The following is a 17,695-nucleotide window of genomic DNA, read 5'->3' on the forward strand; positions in this document are numbered from 1 at the left end:
TGGAGTTTCTGGTGCCCCCTAGGGACTTGTTGCCCTACGCACACTGTGTAGTCTGCTTATAGACAGCGGCAGAACTGGGTGCATGTGTGCTTCATACAGCTTAAGAAGTCATTTTCACATATTTAACTTCAAATATATTCATCAAATAATGAAATGGAGATATATGATCTCATTTAAATATCAAAATATTTCTGATTAATTTAAATACGTCTCTTTTTGGTCAAATTTACATTTACACTGTTGTTTTTGTAACTCATATTTTATTTTTAATAAATTATATATTTATATTATTGTATATTATTTTACGCAATAGTAAAATATTTCTGTCCTAATTTCTTCACTTTCACACGTTATTTGAATGTTTGATTAATCCCGCACGCCCTTACTTCTCCTGAAGCAAAACCTTTGAGATTTCATTGAATAATTAGATTATTGTGATGCATTACTGGGAGGATGTCCAGCAAGATCAATAAATAAACTTCAATTGGTTCAAAATGCAGCAGAGTGCTGACGAGAACCAAGAGATATGATCATATTAGCCCCATTTTATCATCGTTACATTGTTACCTGTTAAATTCTGTATTAATTTTAATATTCTGTTAACTACGTACAAAGTTTGAATTGTCTCCGCAGTACTTAAGTGATCTTCTACCACACTATATTCCATCACGTTTATTACGATCACACAATTCTGGCTTGTTAATAGTTCCTAGAATATCAAAATCCACAAAAGGAGGAAGATCCTTTTCATATTTGGCTCCTAAACTATGGAATAGTCTCCCAAACACTGTTCGAGATGCAGACACACTCTCTCAGTTTAAGTCTAGACTAAAGACTGTCTATTTAGCCAGACATACACCTAATTTATCCTCCAACCCACAATTAGGCTGCTTTAGTTGGGTCTGCCGGAACCAGAAACAGTGATCATGATCTCTAACTCTGCAATAAATTGAATGGCATCTACGCTTACATCTTTTTATTTGTTTCCCTGTCTCAACCTCGGGACTCCTATCCTGAGGTCACCAGAACCGGCTGGATCCAGCACCATTCCTGCTTCATGTTGGACTCCACTGCTACATGTCGCTGAATGATGATGACTAAATGCAGCCGGTGCCAGCCAAACATCACTTCGGTCTATTATGACGGACTTTAGAGGATGAAATGATGCCAACTCCAACCTGCATCACCTCAGTCTATTGATGGACTACGATCTTGAAATGAAATGCTTAGACTAACTATTGCCAACAAAAGCCTTCATCAGCCAATTAACAAGGACAATTGCATCTATGTGAACTTCTGCAATTAATCAAGATGGACTTCAAAGACTTTGGTCATTAATCTTACAGTTCAAACACAATCAATGTTTAAACAATGACCCTTAACCCTTATCACTTAGTTTAATAATTTTAAACCATGATTTTACCTATACATAATTAATATTTACATTATATTCATGATGTTAGCCAGAGGGGAACTGGCCCCCACAGTGAGTCTGGTTTAGGATTAGGGTGGGTAAGTCAGAGGGGAACTGGCCCCCACAGTGAGTCTGGTTTAGGATTAGGGTGGGTAAGTCAGAGGGGAACTGGCCCCCACAGTGAGTCTGGTTTAGGATTAGGGTGGGGTTAGTCAGAGGGGAACTGGCCCCCACAGTGAGTCTGGTTTAGGGTTAGGGTGGGTAAGTCAGAGGGGAACTGGCCCCCACAGTGAGTCTGGTTTAGGGTTAGGGTGGGGTTAGTCAGAGGGGAACTGGCCCCCACAGTGAGTCTGGTTTAGGATTAGGGTGGGTAAGTCAGAGGGGAACTGGCCCCCACAGTGAGTCTGGTTTAGGATTAGGGTGGGGTAAGTCAGAGGGGAACTGGCCCCCACAGTGAGTCTGGTTTAGGATTAGGGTGGGGTTAGTCAGAGGGGAACTGGCCCCCACAGTGAGTCTGGTTTAGGGTTAGGGTGGGGTTAGTCAGAGGTGAATTGGCCCCCACAGTGAGTCTGGTTTAGGGTTAGGGTGGGTAAGTCAGAGGGGAACTGGCCCCCACAGTGAGTCTGGTTTAGGGTTAGGGTGGGGTAAGTCAGAGGGGAACTGGCCCCCACAGTGAGTCTGGTTTAGGGTTAGGGTGGGGTTAGTCAGAGGGAACTGGCCCCCACAGTGAGTCTGGTTTAGGATTAGGGTGGGGTTAGTCAGAGGGAACTGGCCCCCACAGTGAGTCTGGTTTAGGGTTAGGGTGGGGTAAGTCAGAGGGGAACTGGCCCCCACAGTGAGTCTGGTTTAGGGTTAGGGTGGGGTAAGTCAGAGGGGAACTGGCCCCCACAGTGAGTCTGGTTTAGGGTTAGGGTGGGGTAAGTCAGAGGGGAACTGGCCCCCACAGTGAGTCTGGTTTAGGGTTAGGGTGGGGTAAGTCAGAGGGAACTGGCCCCCACAGTGAGTCTGGTTTAGGGTTAGGGTGGGGTTAGTCAGAGGGAACTGGCCCCCACAGTGAGTCTGGTTTAGGGTTAGGGTGGGGTAAGTCAGAGGTGAACTGGCCCCCACAGTGAGTCTGGTTTAGGGTTAGGGTGGGTAAGTCAGAGGGAACTGGCCCCCACAGTGAGTCTGGTTTAGGGTTAGGGTGGGGTAAGTCAGAGGGGAACTGGCCCCCACAGTGAGTCTGGTTTAGGGTTAGGGTGGGGTAAGTCAGAGGGAACTGGCCCCCACAGTGAGTCTGGTTTAGGGTTAGGGTGGGGTTAGTCAGAGGGGAACTGGCCCCCACAGTGAGTCTGGTTTAGGGTTAGGGTGGGGTTAGTCAGAGGGAACTGGCCCCCACAGTGAGTCTGGTTTAGGGTTAGGGTGGGGTTAGTCAGAGGGAACTGGTCCCCACAGTGAGTCTGGTTTAGGGTTAGGGTGGGGTAAGTCAGAGGGGAACTGGCCCCCACAGTGAGTCTGGTTTAGGGTTAGGGTGGGGTTAGTCAGAGGGGAACTGGCCCCCACAGTGAGTCTGGTTTAGGGTTAGGGTGGGGTTAGTCAGAGGGGAACTGGTCCCCACAGTGAGTCTGGTTTAGTGTTATGGTGGGGTAAGTCAGAGGGGAACTGGCCCCCACAGTGAGTCTGGTTTCTCCCAAGGTTATTTTTCTCCATTAATCTACATCTTATGGAGTTTTGTGTTCCTTGCCACAGTCGCCTACAGCTTGCTCACTGGGGTTATTAATACAATTATCATTTAATTATTTTTAAACACTATTAAAAATCGTATTTTATCTAAATTACACAATGATGATTAATCGACTTTATAGACATTACAGTTTTATCGTCTGTTAATGCTGATCTTCTGTAAAGCTGCTTTGAAACGATGTGTGTTGTGAAAGGCGCTATACAAATAAAATTGACTTGACTTAATTGAACACTGCACAGAATTAGAGGAAGCGTGCGTCTCCTCTGTGTCACTGCGTGTCATTAACACTGTGTGTATGAACTCACTATGACCATTGTTTAAAATGAAGCCGCAGCGCTTTGTGTTCTCTATCAAAGTTTATGTTTGTTGTTAATATTTTCCCCGGACAGAAGCTGCTTTGGTTGACGTCAGCGGTGACGCTCAGAGTCCAACTGAATGAGAGCGCTCATGGCATTTATACATCCACTTAAAGTTCCCATATTTGGCCATTAAATGTGATTGGAATTTAAAGTGCACAATAATAATAAATACTCAGATGATTATTTAATAATCACGACAGGCCTAACAAATGGTTTAAATTAAATTTAAATTACTTTTTGCATTGTATACATTTAGTTAAATTAATGCCAAAGCAAATGTAGTTTTTTTTTTTTTTTTTTTTTACTTATTCATTTTGTGCAACAAGTCCTTCCTCAATTTGAATGAAGTACTTCACATGTATTCTTAATTCATAACGTGTACACCATTTACATATTACTCAACTCATTAGATGGAACCGTCCAAATAAAATGCACAAAATAGACAAATGCTGTTAGCGTAAATGCATTTGCAATGGTTTACTCTAGTAACTGTAGTAAATATGTGTTGCTCACTGTATCGTTTAGGGCCGTCCTCCAGACAGAAAGTGATGGTGAGCATTGCATCATCTTCAAAGAATTCAGTAGTGAAAGCATCCCACCACAGATTATCACACTCCTGAGAGAGACATATAGACACAAACGGTAAGACATGGTTCATCAACAGCTGTTTCTGTGCTAACATTATTGGCTTTATGTCAGACAGATGAAACACATCTTCAAATATTTAAAGTGCCGTTACTCAAGATCAGAACATCCGTCTCACCTCTGTCCAGTTCTGGAGCCGCTTGTTTAGTTCAAATATCCTGTAGTCGGTCTGATTTCCATACGGTGTGTGTCTCCTGAGAGAGAGCAGAGAGTAAATTAGCACTCACAGACCAACACGCTCACATAAAACATATCAACATGCAAGTATGGCGGCAGCAAGGGTTAAAGACTATTAAAGACTACATTTAAGTTGTCTTAAACTTCATATCTGAGGTCACCTACATGTGTACTCCTAAATATTGACTAACTTTGAATTTATGGTCTTTCACTTCAGAGACAAAAACAGCTGAAAGTATTGATTACTCATATTCTACTACACAGATTTATGTCCAATCACAAGAATGAGAACATCCCTCCCCATAATGCCAAGTGGTCTTTACAGATGGCAGTATTAAACACAGTGATGTTTGAACGTCTCACCCGATGCCAGGCTCCAGGTATGTGGGGGGGTACATGGGCGTCGGGCTGCAGAAACAAAACACAGACCATCACAGATCATTAACTCACTTTATGCCCTGATGACATCATAAAACTGACTGTAACGTTCACAGAGGTGTGTGTTCAGACACTGTAAAGTGAATTAGGCCCGTTCTCTGCCTGCAAGTGCTGTCACACACAGGAAGAGAGACATTTCTTGCTGCGTGTGCTACTGTAGATTTGCATACATGCACCCGCTCACACACACGCACCCTCTCACACACATACACGCTCACACACACGCACCCGCTCACACTCACGTACCCGCTCACGCACATGCTCACCCACATACACACACTCATACGCACACAGGAAGAGAAAGTTCCCCCCATGAACTTTACTTCACTGACACAATGGAAGCCACACCCACTTCCTGGATATGGTCCAATCAGAATGTGAGGGAAGAACGCACGCTCGCACGCACCCGCGCGCTCAAATACACACACTTATGCACACATGCACCCGCACACACATCTATGCGCACACTCACACACATATGCACACACACGCACCCGCACACACACCTGCTCACACATATGCACACACACTCACACCTGCACGCTCGCACACACACACTCAAGCACCCGCACACACACACACATACACACTCACGCACCCTATCGCACACACGCACCCGCTAGCACACACTCACGCAACCGCTCGCACAACGGCTGCTAAACACCATTGGCCCACATCATCAGTTGGTGTGACCTGAAGCTCCGCTGATTTCTGTTCAGTCAGTGAAGATCAGTCAACGTGAACACACACTCTCTCTCACACACACACACACACACACACACTCTCTGAGAGACATTTTTACAAGAACATTTCATGTGATTTTTTCATTTAATTATTTTTCAAAAGGAATCAATTCTGCTCAAATACTCTTAAGTGCTCATTCACACTGTTGTTTGACATGCTGCTTCAGTCACGTACCATCTGCAGCCGAAAACCATTCTCACATCTGCCCAAAGACAGAAATGCCCCTAATCATCATTCTTTAATGCACCCATACAATCAGTAGCATCAGAAGTTACAATAACAGTGTAATCGCTGCATTTCATGCCACTTATAAAGTGTGGTAGCGCATTAGCAGCGTGAATGCAGTATACTGCAATGATAAATGACACATTCTCTACTGCATATATACATATATTTCTTTGACTGATCGCTTGTGAAGTAATTGATAACACATTTTAATGTCATAATAGTTGATGTTTTACATGTAGTCTTGAGCATCCTCATATTTAACGGCTCCTCTAAACGTCTCTCCCAGTAGTGTGGCATGTGTCTGAATGTTCACAACAGTATGTCATTGCTCAACTGTTTCAAACTTCTTTTTGGCTCCGAGCGAAGAACGACGAAGCACTTCTCCGTGAGCGTGCCACACGACCTCTGTCACTTTTATTGTATGGGAAAATCCTTCCGAATATCTCCTTTTGTGTTCCACGCAAGAAAGTCAGTCACACCGGTAGGGAACAACATGAGGGTGATGAAATCACATGCACAGACTCACCCGACGTCTCTGTCCAGCATGGTGCCGGGGTGGAAGGGGGGGAAAGCGCTTCCGTTGGGCGGCTCCTTTGGGGAGTACAGCTTGAATGACTTGGAGGAACAGCCTGAATAAGACAGAGAGAAACATTTCATCATGAGCGTCATAAGCAAATGAAGTTTCATTCAGCACTCTGTTTTGTTAATAACTGCATATCTATATAAATAAAACTGGAGGCCACGTGTTAGTGACTATCTATGGTTATTAAGAGGTGCTGTTAGGTAAAAAGTCTTTAACTCTGATCAAAATTAGCAATGCATTGATTTGGACCTGCTGGCAAATACTACTTGAAACAAAATATGTGTCGTTTAAAAGCTTAGAAACTGGACTCAACACTTAACTGCTGCTATATAAACTGGTTTGGCGGATGTAATGTTAAACAGATGTCCGTCTATACTGCCCTGCAAAAGCAAAAGACCTTAACTCACTAGAGTGTGAAACTGAGAAAAATGACTTTAAAGTTTCTGTTTTGTCCAGACAAAAGTATTATAGGACTCCCAAAATTTCACAACTAGTTGCTATACTGAAGAAATGTTTGTATGCAAAATATCTTGAGCTCAAAATTGACCTTTGACCCTTGTTTGGCAGTTACTGTACTCTGCCTTTGTATCATGTGCCAAAAATCAGGAGTCATGCAAAGGCAAAAGGCCGTAACTGACATATAATCAATATTTACTTGCTGTTCACCATACTTACATCCATTATAAGAACACCTAACCAAGGTCTAGTCATCATGGTATTTGTTTTAAATTATATAGAAGACCTTTGGTTGTTCCTATTTAGTGCTATAATGATCAGGATAGTGCGGCAACACTAACACAGTTAAACAGTATAACAGTTACTTTGCAGTACAGTATGGATAAACACAATACATATTTTCACAATAAAGATAATTTAATTATAATTGAATACAAAGGTATATGTAATTAAATGCAAGATATAGATTAATAATTAATTAAACATTGGACCAATACATTAGAGATTAGAGACTTTACTGCGCCCAAATAAAATCTTACTGAAAGTTCATTTTTTGAGATATCAACCTAAAATTTGGAACACAACTTGTCCATTGGTATATATGACTAAGCATTCTTGAAATACAACCATTTAAGTTTGGATAGTGATTTTCCTGTCAATGCGATAAAAGGGGGAGGGGTGACAGTTAAAGGGTTAAGGGCCACCAAACTGCTCAAGATGCTCAGTCAACGAACTTGACTTGGATTACTACTTTTTAATTCTGAGATAATATAGACAGAGTATACTGAAAAAAAGTTGGAATTACTTTTACTATTTAGGTTAGCCTACTTTGTACGGATGTTAGCGATAACCAGCTGTAAAATCTGACGTGAACACCTGCAAGAAGGAAATATGGCTCAAACACGTATGGATTGTTGTGGATACAGCAGATGACGTGCATTGCTATGGATTATATCTTCTATGGATTATATCGGATTGCATGGAAAGGTAGGATGCCTCTGTATTTAATATTTGGTTTTCAGCATCTGATGTGAGGCGAGTGTCAGCATCAACGTTAGCGCTAATTTACGTGACACAGATTAAATTTAGCTAGCTCCGGGCTGTCACTGACCTTGACAGATCTGAACCATCGCCCTATCACATCGCTATCACAGAGTAATAATACAAACAAGCAGTCGGCAGTCTACTCCCTTTATTTCAAAGATGTGTCGTGTGTATGTTACGCGGTTTGGTGACAATAAAAGAGCGGTAATCTTTGACAGTATGACAAAGCCAGAGTACAGTAACATCACAGCGGCACCGTAACATCTCTCTTGATGCCAGGCGAAACAAAGTCAGAACATCTTAACTCAACTTCAGCATGCCGGAACAAAGGCTAAGAGCCGTAACAACTGTTACGGCGTTCTGCTGTGATTTCTCGTATAGTTTTGGATGTTACGGTTGTCATAGCCCTTTAATTTCTCGTTAAAACAATCAAATTGACTCACGATATTTATTCACATGATAAAGGAGGTCTTGAATACCCCAAAAATGACATTAACTCATTTTTGACCAAACATGATGTTACAGCGTTTTGCCTTTGTAGGGCAGTATATTACAGATGTATGCTGATTGAATGAGAAATAAATAAGAATAATGATAAATGACTGATAGATTAACAGTAGGTAATGAACATTATATCTCTATATTATATCTCTGTATATGCTAGCAGCCAGAACAGGAGTGCAGCGGTAATTGTGTGTGCGTGTATTATTTAAACTCAATCACATACGCTTGCTACAGCTCTCATCTGTGGCAATGCCATTGTACAACTGATTAAATAACAATCAGAATGTGAATCATGCACATCGGATAGTTTTTAACCATCTCATGTCGCTCTGTGAGGATTACTTAAATACATATGCACGTGTTTGGGCTGGATTTAACCATGATCCTCTGCTGTAAGTAACGACATGACGTTTACCATATTCTGTTTAGTCTTCATTAAGAAATCAGTAGGGCTGGGCGATATATCGAATATTAATGATATAATCGAGATCATTTTGCTGACGATGTAAAATTGAACAATATCGTGATGATTTTAATGTGCTTTAATTTGGCCATTAAGTTTAATAAAGGGCGCTCCGGTAAACTCATTTCACGATCTTTCTGGGCTGCACAATTAATCAATATAACATCAAAATGGCCAGTTGGTCATCTGTGATTATTAATCCACAAATGGCTGAGATTTAAAGACAGATAAACGCGGGACGACTGAAGACTGGTTTCACGTGCGTGTTGTGCGATCACTTCAAATCACTCGTGCAATGATGGACTCTATCCTCATGCATCTCTGGATCACACAGGTGCACGCACGTCAACCAGGCGTCTCTCGATATGTGAGCTCCGGTGACAGGATAGCGCAGAGCGGATCGCACGCACACTTAAACAACAAAACTTATGCAACCCATGAGAATTCACTAATTTAAAGCATTATGGAACAATTCAACCATTTCAAACACTACAGCACTGACATTATGAACAGCACTGATAAGGGAAATAAATACATTAATAAATAAAAACATATGTGTTGACCGTGTACATCAGCCACCACTGAAGACCATTTCTGACCCAGGAAAACCCCTGATTTGATGGCTCAGATTCTTTACAACGGCTTCAAACATGGCTCATCCAATCATATTTCAGAGGACAAACTGTTCATTTCATTACGCGATACATGTGTATAGTGTTCTCCATCCCGGCAATTAAACACATCTACAGCACAATGCATTCAATCGCAATGAGGTCATGACCCCTGTTGTCGCGGGAACAGCTCCGCCTTATGACCGTTCAACGTGTCTCGCAAATACATCTAAGAGCTGTCAGCGTCTAGTGCTGCATTATCAAATGAAGGCTCGTAGAGGACAGACTGGCTCTTATTTTAATTACACAAACATGAGCATGCAGGATGAAAACATGTGTTCTCACAATAACAAGCAGTGATAGCAGAGCTCGACCGTACCCATTTTCTGCTGGCCCGGTCAGGCGAGTACCTCAGATTTGTACTTTTTTAATGCATATGCAAGGAATAATATTATAATATTTCTCATTATATGTTATGTTTTGTTTGCAAAAATAAATACTTCTCTGAAAAATGATGGCATACAAAGCAAAACATCACTGATTGGTTTAAAATTTCATCCCAAACCCTACTAAAGCTTATAAGACTGTTAGGCCTACAGATCATGCTCTCAGTCCTCTCACTAATCATTTAAATTCATATCAAAATTTCAGGTCCATGCACCAACCGCCTGTGTATGTGCGCAGAGTGGAAAGAAGTACACTTGCATTCGACTGTGCAGACGCACAGCGTTCGCATAAAAACCATACAGTATACTTTGGGCATTATTGTACATTTTCAAAACAGGTTATTGAGTCACTCAGTAATTAAAACACATACACAAGTACATGAGAGCTTTTTAAGGAGGCACAAGTCAAAGATTCAAAGCAACTGCTGAAGTCAAAACTCTTAAGCAATGAAATCATACGGCCGTACAGGACGTGTCCTTCATTAAACATTCATACCACAGACTTTAAGCCATTAAACATTCACTGGGGATGACACTGGACACAGGTTCGTCCTGTTCACTGACACAGTAAAACACAAAGTCTACAGCAGCACTATCAATATTACACAAGCAACATCAAATATCATCTCTATGGTCAGCACGTCAGCGATACACTGACCAATGGAAGCCCTTTCCACGTTTAATAACATACAGAATATGGATTATGAATATCTGTAATTTAATTTTCACTGCTCATTCTTAAGATCAGCAATGATGCCAATTACTACTACTTAGTAATTACATTTATACTAATAGAAATATTTATTCTTTATCAAAAAATAAAAATTTCTCACAGAAATACCAATACAAATATCCATTCCTGGTGTTAAGAATAAAATAACAACTAGTACAATTGCTGTAAATTAATTTTAACGTATTAGATTTGGATATCAGATATCAATAAATTAAAGTGAAGGTCACATTATAGGTATTGAACCAGACATTGTTCAATTGTTAATAATAGGATTTAATAGGAATTGCACTAGTAACAATGTATTTACTCATTACAGAAATAACTAATTTTATTGAACTCTGATTTATATAAATCACACTGAACATCAACGTCACACTTGTGTTGAAAAACCAAAGTGCAGAAAGACATTCAACAGTTTTGTAAGTTTAGCTACTAAGTAAATAAAGTGCAAGCAATAGATGTCCCATTAAGAGAAACTGCTCAGCTGCTTGTTAATGACTTTCTAAATCAAATCAAACAAACTTCCTGTGCAGTAAATCGCTTTCTTCAAAACATCCCCTCTCTACGTACATGCATTACTTTAGGCTAGAAAGTGCTGATAATCTAATCCGGTTTCAAATGTGCCACAACATGAGTTGAGTGCATACAGGACGGCCCATCATTATAACATACAAATTACATACATTAAGCAAAACTACAGCCATGATGATTTTCTGCCTGGAATAACAGGCTAATGATGCATCACATGTGTAAAGCCGTAAATGATGTTCAGATGATCTGTTAATGAGTGTTTAGACCACAGAGATGCTCTCCATGAGGACGGGCTTCCAGTAAATGGAAATTACTTCAGAATTAGACGGAGAAAACACTAGAGCTGCTTTACAGAGTCGATGCATGCCTGACCGCTGCTGATACAGGCATATTACACCAGATAAACATCTACTGTAAACATCTTCTGATGATTTAGGAAAAACATCATTCTCTCCAAATAACAAATGATGAAGATACACTTGTTGCTCCTGGTTATTTAAAAGCTTTATGACAAACACCAGGACAGACTGTTCAAATCATTCTTTTGTAAGTCGCTTTGGATAAAAGCGTCTGCCAAATGAATAAATGTAAATGTAAATGTAAATGATGCATTTCAAATGAAAAATAAGACTTTCACTGTGAAATAAAGATGCTAAAGCGCAGTCTCTTATCAAGTGTTTATCTATCAATGAAATGTTTATTTCTGAAGACAGTTTAAAGAGTTTGATGCAGACATAATATGAGTTAAGAGTTGAATATTCATTGCAGTGATTAATGTATATCAAGAGAATAATTATAAATACATTGATTAATACATTTATCCCTGAAAAGTAATCATACAATATTTATTTCTTAAGACAACTGAAAGGTTTATTCATGAAAATAAACAGTTTAAAGGGTTTGATGCAGAAATAATATGAGTTAGTTTATTTCAGAAATGAAGTGTTTATTAAATATTGTTTAAAATCCTCCTGGAATAAAGCATTTAAAAGGTTTAATTTAGATTGAGAGTGATTGTGTCTACAGTATATTAACAGAGCAGTGTTTACACTCACACATATATACATATATTCCCTTATATTAACACATTTACTCGATCCGAGAGACTTTAATGCCTCATATCTGTGATTAAAAACAGACATTATACATAAATTAATATAAATATTCATAAATAAAGCCCATTCATGAGACCCGAGGCTACAGGCTAATGCTAACAGCGACAGAACAGAAGAACTGCTCATATGAAACACTACATTAACAAACAATCAAATATGAAACCCTGTTAGGATGAAAGCCGACAATAAATTAAAATAAAACCCCGTCAGTCCGGTGAAATAGCGATGAAATAATCGCATATAAATAAACCCCGTAAGCGTTACCTGAAACACTGATGTACCGGAGGACCGAGCGACTCCACACGGGATTATGTGAATCCCGGGACGAGAATGATCATGAGAATCGGTGTTAAATTACGAGAATCGTGATTAATTTGTTAAAAATCGGCCCGTTTGAGTCGTGCGAGGCCTCAAGCTGCAGATCCGCGGCGCTCGTGCTCGATGAACCCGCCTCAAGAGTCTTTGTGTTCACACGCTGAGCGAACAATAGACGCGCACAGGCCTGACTGATGCTCTCTCTCTCTCTCACTCTCTCTCTCTCTCAGGCCTGACTGATGCTCTCTCTCTCTCTCTCTCACTCTCTCTCTCTCAGGCCTGACTGATGCTCTCTCTCTCACTCACTCTCTCTCTCTCAGGCCTGACTGATGCTCTCTCTCTCTCTCTCACTCTCTCTCTCTCTCTCAGGCCTGACTGATGCTCTCTCACTCACTCTCTCTCTCTCAGGCCTGACAGATGCTCTCTCACTCACTCTCTCTCTCTCTCTCTCTCTCTCTCAGGCCTGACTGATGCTCTCTCACTCACTCTCTCTCTCTCAGGCCTGACTGATGCTCTCTCACTCACTCTCTCTCTCTCAGGCCTGACTGATGCTCTCTCACTCACTCTCTCTCTCTCAGGCCTGACTGATGCTCACTCTCTCTCTCAGGCCTGACTGATGCTCTCTCACTCACTCTCTCTCTCTCAGGCCTGACTGATGCTCTCTCTCTCACTCTCTCTCTCTCAGGCCTGACTGATGCTCTCTCTCTCACTCTCTCTCTCTCTCAGGCCTGACTGATGCTGACTCTCTCAGGCCTGACTGATGCTCTCTCTAAGCATAAGTGCCGGGTAAAGAATCAAATAAAATAAAAAATATAATACAAATATACACTATACAATATAAAATAAAATATGCATTTAACATGACATTATGAACATAAGAAAATAAAAGTACTGTGAATGAAGTACATTAAGGCAGTAATTGGATTCTGAGGGTGTGCAGCTCAAAAATGAATTTAGCTGCAACTGGTGCATGATGGTCCTCCCCCAGTAACACCAGCATCTGTTCTGATCTCCCCCAGTAACACCAGCATCTGATCTGATCTCCCCCAGTAACACCAGCATCTGATCTGATCTCCCCCAGAAACACCAGCATCTGTTCTGATCTCCTCCAGTAACACCAGCATCTGATATCCCCTCCCCCAGTAACACCAGCATCTGATCTGATCTCCCCCAGTAACACCAGCATCTGTTCTGATCTCCCCCAGTAACACCAGCATCTGATCTGATCTCCCCCAGTAACACCAGCATCTGATCTGATCTCCCCAGTAACACCAGCATCTGATCTGATCTCCCCCAGTAACACCAGCATCTCCCCCAGTAACACCAGCATCTGATCTGATCTCCCCAGTAACACCAGCATCTGATCTGATCTCCCCCAGTAACACCAGCATCTCTCCCAGTAACACCAGCATCTGATCTGATCTCCCCCAGTAACACCAGCATCTGATCTGATCTCCCCCAGAAACACCAGCATCTGTTCTGATCTCCTCCAGTAACACCAGCATCTGATATCCCCTCCCCCAATAACACCAGCATCTGATCTGATCTCCCCCAGTAACACCAGCATCTGTTCTGATCTCCCCCAGTAACACCAGCATCTGATCTGATCTCCCCCAGTAACACCAGCATCTGATCTGATCTCCCCCAGGAACACCAGCATCTGATTGATCCAAGATGGCGGCGCGGTAGCACGCAGCGGCCACTCCGGATCCACAATGGTGCTATTTTTGTTAAAAAAGCCCGACTTTTGCAACACATGGACCGGTGTTCGTGTCTACCATCGCCAGACACTACTGAAATATAAGACTCATGCAAAAACCAAGCTGCATGATGACCTGCAGGAGGCGCTACGCGTACTCGGCTTGCTGCGGAGACCAGGCCTCCAGCCTTCGGCGTCGCCTGATGCCGGTGGCCGGGGGAGAGGACGTCGTAGCGGTGTGCGAAAGCGGAAGCGGAAAGAGGGCGGGGTCCATGCTAGGCTAAAACAAACCCTAGCCGGCCGGCTCTCCCGTCTATCCTGCTCTCAAATGTTTGCTCCCTGGACAATAAACTGGACTATATCCGACTCCAGCAGGCTACGTAGCGTGAGTTTAGAGACTGCTGCGTCTTTGTTTTCACGGAGACGTGGCTCAGCGACAGAGTTCGGATGCCGCCATTCAGCTAGACGGGCTCGCCTCGTTTCGTGCCGACAGAAATACAGCTCACTGCGGTAAGACTTCGCGGTGGTGGCTTGTGTGTTTACATCAACACGGATGGTGCAAGAACTCTATGCTAGTCTCTAGTTACTGTTCATCGCTGTTGGAGCTTGTGACTGTTAGATGCAGACCTTTTATCTACCACGGAATTCACCACTGTTTGCATAACCGGAGTTTACATTCCCCCCAGCGCTAACGCTAAGGAAGCGCTCTGTGAACTGTATGGGGCTATGAGCGAACTGCAGAACGCTCACCCCGACGGACTGTTTATTGTCGCTGGAGATTTCAACCATGCAAATCTCAAGACAGTGCTCCCTAAATTCCATCAGTATGTGGACTTTGCAACGAGAGGGGCGAACGCGCTTGATCTTGTTTACACAAACATCCCAAGCCCGTACCGGGCGGAGCCCCGCCCCCACCTCGGCTACTCAGACCACATCTCTGTTATGTTAATTCCAGCATACAGACCGCTCGTCAGATGCACAAAACCGCTTCAGAAGCAGGTGAAAACCTGGCCAGCAGGAGCCATCTCTGCTCTTCAGGACTGTTTTGAATGTACTGACTGGCACATGTTCAGGGAGGCTGCAACATATGGCGATTCTACCAACTTGGAGGAATACACAGCATCAGTGACCAGCTACATCAGCAAGTGCATTGATGATGTCACTTTCTCCAAGACCATCACCACACGCTCCAACCAGAAGCCGTGGATGACTGCGGAGGTGCGCACGCTGCTGAGGTCCCGAGATTCCGCCTTCAGAGCAGGCGATAAGGCAGCCCTAAGAACAGCTAGGGCCAAACTGTCACGGGCAATCAGAGAGGCAAAGTGCGCTACGCCCAGAGAATCCACAGTCACTTCCAGGACAGCGGTGACACGCGGCGCATGTGGCAGGGCATCCAGGCCATCGCCAACTACAGGACAACATCAGTTGCCTGTGACAAAGATGCCTCCCTTCCAGATGCGCTGAACGACTTCTACGCTCGGTTTGTAGTGCAGAACGACGTGATGGCGAGGAAGTCCACCCTCCTCCCAACGACCAGGTGCTCTGTCTTACCACGGCAGATGTGAGGAAAACTCTACGTAGAGTCAACCCACGGAAGGCTGCTGGACCAGACAACATTCCTGGCAGAGTGCTCAGAGGATGTGCAGACCAGCTAGCAGATGTTCTTACCGACATCTTCAACATCTCTCTGAGCAGCGCCGTTGTTCCAACGTGCTTCAAGGCCACCACCATCATCCCCATGCCAAAGAAGTCTTCAGTGTCCTGCCTCAACGACTACCGTCCCGTCGCACTTACACCCATCATCATGAAGTGCTTCAAGAGGCTCGTCATGAGGCAGATTAAGACCCAGCTGCCCCCTCACTAGACCCACTGCAGTTTGCGTGATCGTTCAAACCGTTCAACGGACGATGCCATCACCACAACCCTCCATCTGGCCCTCACCCACCTAGACAATAAGGACTCATACGTTCGAATGCTGTTCATAGATTTCAGCTCAGCATTCAACACAATCATTCCCCAGCACCTGATTGGAAAGCTGAACCTGCTGGGCCTGGACACCTCCCTCTGCAACTGGATCCTGGACTTCCTGACTGGGAGACCTCAGTCAGTCCGGATCAGGAACAGCATCTCCACCACCACCACACTGAGCACTGGGGCCCCCAGGGCTGTGTGCTCAGTCCACTGCTGTTCACTCTGCTGACTCACGACTGTGCAGCAATGCACAGCTCGAATCACATCATCAAGTTCGCTGATGACACGACCGTGGTGGGTCTCATCAGCAAGAACAACGAGTCAGCATACAGAGAGGAGGTGCAGCGGCTGACGAACTGGTGTAGAGCCAACAACCTGTCCCTGAATGTCGACAAAACAAAAGAGATGGTTGTTGACTTTAGGAGAGCACAAGGTGAACACACTCTGCTGAACATCGACGGCTCCTCTGTGGAGATCGTCAAAAGCACCAAATTCCTTGGTGTTCACTTGGCGGAGAACCTCACCTGGTCCCTCAACACCAGCTCTATCACCAAGAAAGCCCAGCAGCGTCTCTACTTTCTTCGAAGGTTGAGGAAAGCACATCTCCCAACCCCCATCCTCACTACATTCTATAGAGGGACTATTGAGAGCATCCTGAGCAGCTGCATCACTGCCTGGTTTGGGACTTGCACCGTTTCGGACCGCAAAGCCCTGCAGAGGATAGTGAGGACAGCTGAGAAGATCATTGGGGTCTCTCTTCCCTCCATCAAAGACATTTACAAAAAACACTGTATCCACAAAGCAACCAGCATTGTGGTCGACCCCACACACCCCTCACACAAACTCTTTACTCCTCCTCCCGTCTGGCAAGAGGTACCGAAGCATTCGGGCCCTCACGGCCAGACTGTGTAACAGCTTCTTCCCCAAGCCATCAGACTCCTCAATACTCAGAGACTGGTTTGACACACACGTGTCCTGAGTTCCACTTTAATTACTGTCACTTTATAACTGTCTGCTACCTCAATAACTGCTATGTGCATAGAACATTATCTCATAGTATGTTATGTTTACATTTTTAGAAACTGTCATCTTTTTGCACTACTGAGTACTGGTCGGCGCTGCACTGTCTATTGTCCTGTTCATTGTCAGTAATTTGTTGTACTGTCCTGTACTTTTTGCACATGTTTGCATGTGCACTATATATAGGTATATATAGGTAGTTTATACAGGTATTTTATTTCGTTGTGTAGTCTCATGTGGTCCTATGTTGGTCATTTGTTGTTTTTATGTAGCACCATGGTCCTGGAGGAACGTTGTCTCGTTTTGCTGTGTACTGTACTAACTGTATATGGTTGAAACGACAATAAAAACCACTTGACTTGACTTGACTTGATCTGATATCCCCTCCCCCAGTAACACCAGCATCTGATCTGATCTCCCCCAGTAACACCAGCATCTGATCTGATCTCCCCCAGTAACACCAGCATCTGATCTGA

At 43.4% G+C, this 17,695-nt stretch overlaps 1 protein-coding gene across 2 annotated transcripts in view; it reads right to left on the minus strand.

Annotated features, from left to right (window-relative positions):
• The window catches only part of LOC127632546 (LIM domain-binding protein 1-like), a 57,737-nt gene that overhangs the window by 21,307 nt on the left and 18,735 nt on the right, over positions 1 to 17,695 (minus strand). Inside the window, exons 1-5 of one of the 2 annotated variants that reach the window (XM_052111175.1) lie at positions 12,479 to 12,757; positions 6,255 to 6,357; positions 4,682 to 4,726; positions 4,260 to 4,335; positions 4,010 to 4,112 (exon numbers count right to left, since the gene is read on the minus strand). In XM_052111175.1, the coding sequence (XP_051967135.1) occupies positions 4,010 to 4,112; positions 4,260 to 4,335; positions 4,682 to 4,726; positions 6,255 to 6,274 (244 nt within the window). In that variant the 5' untranslated portion in view covers positions 6,275 to 6,357; positions 12,479 to 12,757. Of the gene's footprint in view, positions 1 to 4,009; positions 4,113 to 4,259; positions 4,336 to 4,681; positions 4,727 to 6,254; positions 6,358 to 12,478; positions 12,758 to 17,695 lie in introns of those variants that run through there. The other variant, XM_052111174.1, reaches the window with a different exon arrangement.

Source organism: Xyrauchen texanus, chromosome 39, assembly GCF_025860055.1.
Source record: "Xyrauchen texanus isolate HMW12.3.18 chromosome 39, RBS_HiC_50CHRs, whole genome shotgun sequence".
NCBI lineage: Eukaryota > Metazoa > Chordata > Actinopteri > Cypriniformes > Catostomidae > Xyrauchen > Xyrauchen texanus.